The following is a 7,452-nucleotide window of genomic DNA, read 5'->3' as shown; positions in this document are numbered from 1 at the left end:
TGCTCAAGACAGGGCTGAGTTCACAGGCTCTGCATGTCCCGTCTTGGTTTGAAAAGCTGAAGAAGATTGAACCAATACCTGCAGCTAACAAGCATCAAGATTCAGATCAGGGTCCGCATGAAGAACCAACCAAGACCCAAGATCAAGCTTCAGAAGACTCATAGATAGGAATCTTGTAGCACGTAGATGATAGGCTTAGTTAGTCTTTTTCATTTTTGATTTTGATGTAATAAAGGGACCGCGGACCGGAGCCTCGGACGGAACCTCACTCGACTCTCTCATCCTCTTCACACACTCCATCACCTCATTCATTTCTGAACTACACGTGGCCTGATTCCTTTATAGCCAAGGATATGTTGGCAGCTCAAATACCAGGGCTCGGTCACATTCTCCTTTCTTTTAGCTTTAAGTCTCTCCAAATAAGGATCGGGTCAAAAATCTGTCTAGTCATTCTTTGTCTGAAAACTCTTCGCGTTTCCAGTCAAAGAGGGGCAGCTGTAGACATGTGATTTTTGACCCTCCCAAAGATTTTTTATATTTTAGCATGTAAATATTTAATTTAGGCCTAATATAGCTATTTCAACTATTTTTTTGACTTCTTTACTTTATTTTCGTCATAATAATGGAAAATTACAAAAACATTTTAGTTTATATATTTTTCAAAAAAAAATACAAAAATAGTACCTTGTTATTATCTCTTTTTTTCGAAAACACAAAAATAGTTTCATGTTTAGTTTAATTAATTAGGATTAGCTTTGGCATTGTGTAGTATTTTTATCTTATTTTAAAAGGAGTCAATTAAGGTATTGGATTACAATTTTAAGAGTTTTAGAGCCCAATTCGGATTAGTCCATTAAGCCTAGGGACCCTTCTAGACTCTTCTTTGGAACAAAAACAAATAAAAAAATCCTAAGAACTTAACACAAAAAGACCTAGGGAATGATATTCAGATGGTTTTAGGTGCAGTACAATCAGATCCTAAAAGCCCAAGCAAAGGAAAGAATGGTGGAGTGCATAACAATCAACATTAGGTAACCACTTTCACAGGAAGATTGAACCCTACAGCTCAAGAGTTCAATCCAAATTCAGCAGGCATTGAGTCAACCAATGGGGGTGCTAATGGACAAGAAATACCTATGGGAAGAGAAACTACATCACAGTGGGTAAAAAGAGCTTTCAAGGCTAATGATGTAGGAACTAACACATCATGTCAGGAGATTCCATCACAGGACACTATGGTGGATAGGGAGTTGGCTAACAATCCAGAGATCCAAGCAAATGATATACCTATTCCTAAGGTAAGCATAAGAGACCAAAGGATTGGTGGTAGATTATGGTCAGATCAAAGGTAAATTGATTCAGAAGAAGATGAGGTTCCATTAGGGGCACAACCAGATGAAGAACCAATTCATGAAGACAAGGAAGAAGAAGAGCAAAGTGTAAATGGTAATGCCATTGTCACAACAAATAATGCTGATGGTGCACCAATACAAGGGAGGACTGCTGAAATAGAGGTCACACAAGACAGACAAGAAGAACAAAATATTCAAGGGAACATAGCAGAGGCAGTAAGAATTGATGCAGTGGATCCAGGAGGGACAGGTCAAACATATGATGCTGAGCAGCTGGCATCTATGGAAAGAGATAAAGGAATGCAGGCCAGTATGGTTGTGGGAGCAACAAATACTACTGCTTTGATAGAACAAAATCAGAAGGAGAATTTCAAGAAAGGTGAAGAGCAGATCATGGAGTCTCAACTTCAACAACAACCAGTTGTGGCTACAGCTACAGATAAAGATCATGAGATAGATGAGGCTGTAGAAACAATGGCTAGAACAGGTCAAGACATGGATCAAGAATCCACAGCTCAGAATTTTCAGAATATAGGAAGGCAAGGGGACTTATCACCCAGGATACTTGAAAAGGCAAAATCAGCTACAAAAGGAAAGAAAAAACAGCAGAAAGAAACTAGCTCTGTTGTACCTTCAGGAGGAGTTCAAACAAGGAGAAAATTATCCAAATCCCTTATTCAGTGATGGATGCTCTAATATGGAATATCAGGTCAGTTAATACCCAACAAGCCTTTGAAAGGCTAATCAAAATGCACAGGAAGAACAATTATGAATTTATAGGATTAATGGAACCCATGCAGCCTGCTAGAACATTAGAAAGATATAGGAGCAGAATTGGATTTGCACAGGCAATTGCAAATGTATCAAACAAGATCTGGGCTTTCATTGATGAAGTATATGAAGTAACAGTAGTGTATAACTTAGTCCAGCAGTTAACTCTGAGATTGCTTCACACAGAATCTCATTTTGAGTTTGTTCTTACATTGGTGTATGCTAAGTGTGATGTCATAGAAAGAATTGAACTATGGGATTCACTTTATTATTTGGCACAAAATATGACAGTTCCATGGTTAGTTGGTGGTGACTTCAATGTCATTTGGGATGAGGAAGAAAAGTTTGGAGGTCTCCCAGTATCTCTAAATGAAATAGATGATTTCAGGCATTGGATTAACACCTGCAACTTGATAGATTTGGGATTCAAGGGCAGCATATTTACATGGTGGAATGGTAGGGCAGAAGAAGATTGTATCTTTAAGAGGCTAGACAGGTGTGTGGCAAATACTGAGTTTCAGCAAGCTTTCCCAGGAATAGAAGTTCAGCACTTACCTAAGATAGGATCAGATCATAGCCCTCTTCAAATAAAGTGTGATATAGAGACTCCTCTTGTGAAGAAACCATTCAGATTCTTGAATTTTTGGGTGGATCATGCATCTTTCAAAGAAGTGGTGAGACAACATTAGACAGCTGATTTCAGTGCAAGTCCTTATGTCATATTCAATCACAAATTGAAGAAGCTTAAGAAAGTATTAACAGGATGGAGCAAGGAAACCTTTGGAGACATTTTTCAGAAGATAGCTAGTTTGGAAAAGGTTGTCCTTGTTCATGAAGCTGAATTTGAAGCAAATCCTACCAAGCTAAACAGACAAAGGTTGCAAAAAGTACAAGCTGAACTCATTAAATTTTAGCTTTGAAGGAGAAGTTTTGGAAACAAAAAGCAGGAATGGCTTGGTTCAAAAATGGAGACAGGAACACTAAATTTTTTTATGCAGAAGTTAGAGGTAGAAGGAAGAAGTTACAGATATCCAGAATTCAAAATACTCAAGGTGTGTGGATTGAAGAAGATGAAGACATAGCAAAGGAAGCAATCAAATTCTTTGAAGATCAGTTCACAGAAACTGCAGTTCCTACCTCCTTTGAAATCATTCATCATGTGCCCTCTTTAATAGACATGGAACAGAATTCAGAACTGATAAAGCAGCCATCCTTAGAAGAGGTTAAAGCTGCAGTTTTTGGTCTTAATGGGGATAGTGCAGGAGGACCAGATGGTTTCACAGGCAAATTCTATCAATCATGCTGGGATATTATAGGAGGTGATCTGTTTGAAATGGTAAAAGCTTTTTTCAATGGCCATGATTTACCTAAATATGTTACTCATACTAACTTGGTTTTGCTACCAAGAAAAAGGGTAGGTCTGTACATTTTCTGACCTGAGACCAATTAGCTTGAGTAACTTTTCTAACAAGGTAATCTCTAGGGTGATACATGAGAGGTTAGTAGGGTTGTTGCCAAGTTTAATATCTGAGGAGCAATCGTTGGTTTGTAGAAGGGTAGGAGCTATTGTAGAAAACATTTTACTCACTCAGGAAATAGTCACAGACATGAGATTAAGAACAAAGGTTGGACCAAATGTGATTATGAAATTGGACATGACCAAGGCTTATGATAGACTCTCTTGGCTGTTTCTGACCAAAGTCTTGAGGAAAATGGGATTTTCAGAGAGATTCATAGGCATGGTGTTTGGCATAGTGTCTAATAATTGGTATTCTGTATTAATCAATGGGCAAGCACATGGATTTTTCAAATCATCAAGAGGAGTGAAACAAGGGGATCCCTTATCTCCTACACTATTCATTCTAGCTGCAGAAGCTCTATCTAGAGGTCTTAATGCATTACATTTGAACCTGCACTTCTGTGGATATGGAATGCCTAAATGGAGCCCAAAAATAAATCATCTAGCTTATGCAGATGATACCATTATTTTCTCTTCTTCAGATGCAACATCTCTGATGCTTATCATGGAAGTTCTTGCAGCATATGAGAATGCATCAGGGCAGTTGGTGAATAAAGCTAAGTCTGCAGTATATCTTCATCATTTAACAGACATTGAAGTTGCAGATAAGGTAGAGAGAATCACAGGTATAAAGAGGCAAGATTTTCCTATCATATATCTGGGATGTCCTATATTTTATTCAAGGAGGAAATTAGAGTATTACCAACCAATGATTACAAAAGTACTGGATAGGCTTCAATCATGGAAAGGCAAGCTATTGTCAATAGGAGGAAGGGCAATTCTTATTGCACACGTTTTGCAAAGCATGCCAATTCACTTACTCTCAGCTGTTAATCCACCAAATTATGTGATCAATCGATTACATAAAATATTTGCTCAGTTTTTTTGGAGCAGTTCAGTGACAGGAAATAACAGACATTGGGCTTCATGGTCAACTTTATGTGTGCCATATGAGGAAGGTGGGATTGGTTTCAGGTCCCTCCATGATGTTGCAAAAGCTCTTTTTTGCAAACTTTGGTGGAATTATAGAACAAAACCAAGCCTTTGGAGTTCTTTTACAAGTCAAAAATACTACAAAAAGCTGAATTCAGTAGTAGTGCCTTGGAGAGAAGGATCTCATATATGGAGGAAAATGTTGGAGTGCAGGGAACTAATAGAACATCAGATAATGTGGAATTCAAAAATGGGCTCAGCACTGTTTTGGTATGACAACTGGACAGGCATGGGAGCATTGTATTTCCTAGTTCCACAAGAATTTAGGATTGATGAGTCTATTCACAATGTCTGGGATGTAGTAGAAGCAGGAGAATGGAATGCAGCAAGATAATTATTTGAAATATTGCCTTATGAGTATGCTGAACACATAATTCAGAAGAATAGGCTACCTGTGACACAAGGAGTATTAGATTCTCCATGTTGGATGCTAGAACCTAGAGGATTCTTCAGTGTGAGAACAGCCTGGGACTATTTAAGGAGAAGAGCCGATCCTATGATATCATACAGGATGATATGGGTGAAAGGATTGCCCTTCGAAATTTCTTTTTTATGTGGAAAGTGTGGAAAAATAAATTGCCTTTAGATGAATTTTTCAGAAGATTGGGGTATCAGATGGCATCTAAGTGCTGGTGTTGTGGAGAACCAAAAGAGGAGACAACACAGCACTTATTCTTCACCTCATATGCAGCAAACAAGGTGTGGAAATACTTTGTGGAACATGCAGGATTGGCAACAGAGGGAATCACACTGCATCAAGCCATTATTAGATGCTGGACTGCAGATGTAGTAGCAAGATTAAAGCTAATAATGCAGGTCCTACCATCTATAATCATATGGGAATTATGGAAGAGAAGAAATAGCTATAAGTATGGAGATGCAGTTACTATAAATAGAGTGACCTACCAGATATCAACTACTCTACAATCACTCATCAAGGTAAGAAAGCCAGGAGTTCAGCAGGTACCTCACAGATGGCCAGACATGTTGAAGATGATGGAGCAATACACACCAACTCTTAAATATACAAAAGTACTGTGGGAATTCCCAAACCATGGATGGGTGAAAGTTAATACAGATGGAACCTCTAGAGGTAACCCAGGAAGGAGCTCTATTGGTTTTGTATTAAGAAATGAGGAGGGGGATGTTCTGTATGCATATGGCAAGGAAATTCAGGAAGGTTCAAACTCAGTAGCTGAAGCCAAGGCCATTTATGAATCTCTGAAGTTTTGTGTGCAACATGATTATATCCTTATAGATTTACACACAGATTCAATGGTGCTAAAGAAGGCAATAACTGGAGAATGGAAGCCACCTTGGGTTATAGGTCCATTGGTAGAGGAGATTAGAGATTTAATGAGTACAGCTAATGTAAAGGTGTCACATACTCTCAGGGTAGGCAATAAGTTAGCTGACCACATTGCTAATTATGCACTAGACTTTGGACCTATGGAATGCTATGGGTTTCAGGACCTAGATGTTCAGGGGAGGAAATTGGTGAACTCAGACAAAATACAATGCCCTTATATAAGAGTTTCAGTTGCAAGGGGATAAGCAGGAGTGGAGTATTTGCAGCAAAGGGGAAGGAAGGGACTAGATGCCATTCAGATGATCAACATACTCAAATCCTTATGGAGGAGAGTATGCTGATGGTTTTCACTAACCTTGTGTTCTTTTTTGCAGGTGAGTCCTATAGGCACTACTTTCTAATGGATCTCCTACTGGTGGTATTGGTGCCTTGCATCCATTCCAGGGGAAAGAAGTTAGAAGTGGTAAAATACCTAGAGGCAATAAGGATCAAGTTACAGTCCAAAATCTCTGTATGTATAGCAATCACAGAGATAGGACAACACCAGACAATGTACAAGCAGCAGGATAGCAGAACAGTACAAGGCTTGGTGGGCAGCAATATAAAAGTAGAAAGATATCAGAAGAAGCCCAGAATGTCTAATCGAATTGGGCAATCACAAACACATCTCACAAGAGACTGGAATAGATATAAGGAAAGAAGACTGTCAATAGTGAGCAGGAGAGTTGCTAGTAATGCAATCTATCATTATACTCAAATCCAAAAGGAGGAGAGTATAGTGATAGTTTTTATTACTAACCTAGTTTTCTTTTTTGCAGGGAATGCTAATGTCATCATGGCCTTTCTCTTGAACAAATCTCACTTGGTGGTATCAGTACTTTGTACTCAATCCAAGGAGAGGAATGCAAGGGAAAGCACAGTAGAATACAGGAGTCAAAAATCATCCCATCGGAGGGCAGGATATCACATACACAGAAGACAGATAATACCAACAAGCACAAAAACAAAGCAAGCAAACATATGGGACCACTCAGATTTTGCAATAGTATCTATACTCTATGGTTTAAGGAATTCCCAGATGGTGGTATCAGTACTATGTACTCATTCCATCGGGGAGAAATTAAACCTAGATTATAGTATGGCAACTAGGAAGGCTACAGTGTTGTTCACAAATACTATAGGGTTCAATTGCAAATCATCACACAGGAGAGCAGGATTCCACATTCACAAAAGAAAGATAATAACAATCGGCACAAAAGACAAGCAAGCAAAGTTATGGTGTCACTTATACACACAGTCTGCAGACAGCAAATTTCTCACTTTGAGAGAAGTTAGCTGGATGATGCACACTTGGAAGAAAATAGCAAAGCACAAGGGGGATTTCAAGGCATTACATACAGGGACTCAGGCATACATTAAATTAGGTATATGCAGGAAAAAACAAAGAGAGGCACTGAAGGCTATTATCCTCAAGACATTATGCAAGAACAGTAAGATTACAAACTCGA

At 38.7% G+C, this 7,452-nt stretch overlaps 2 protein-coding genes across 2 annotated transcripts; both read left to right on the top strand.

Annotated features, from left to right (window-relative positions):
- The first annotated feature begins 2,035 nt into the window (after positions 1–2,035).
- LOC109207552 lies at positions 2,036–3,037 on the top strand. The gene is made up of 2 exons (XM_019370491.1): positions 2,036–2,797; positions 2,864–3,037. Exons 1-2 carry the CDS (start codon positions 2,036–2,038, stop codon positions 3,035–3,037), a joined length of 936 nt encoding a protein of 311 aa, XP_019226036.1.
- A 2,114-nt stretch (positions 3,038–5,151) lies between these two features.
- On the top strand, positions 5,152–6,189 carry LOC109207551. The gene has a single exon (XM_019370490.1). It carries the CDS (start codon positions 5,152–5,154, stop codon positions 6,187–6,189), a length of 1,038 nt encoding a protein of 345 aa, XP_019226035.1.
- The last annotated feature ends 1,263 nt before the right edge of the window (positions 6,190–7,452 follow it).

The sequence above is a fragment of the Nicotiana attenuata genome, unplaced genomic scaffold (genome assembly GCF_001879085.1).
Source record: "Nicotiana attenuata strain UT unplaced genomic scaffold, NIATTr2, whole genome shotgun sequence".
In the NCBI taxonomy this organism is placed as follows: Eukaryota; Viridiplantae; Streptophyta; class Magnoliopsida; order Solanales; family Solanaceae; genus Nicotiana; species Nicotiana attenuata.
Note: the sequence above shows the minus strand (reverse complement) of the source record. Positions and strands in the feature narration are given on the sequence as shown.

Bases quoted from the DNA above. Each gene is read 5' to 3' on its own strand.
- LOC109207552 (XM_019370491.1), top strand. From the start codon at position 2,036: ATGGATGCTCTAATATGGAATATCAGGTCAGTTAATACCCAACAAGCC. The intron at 2,798-2,863 runs GTGAGACAACAT...CACAAATTGAAG, and splicing joins ATGCATCTTTCAAAGAAGTG to AAGCTTAAGAAAGTATTAAC.
- LOC109207551 (XM_019370490.1), top strand. From the start codon at position 5,152: ATGGGTGAAAGGATTGCCCTTCGAAATTTCTTTTTTATGTGGAAAGTG.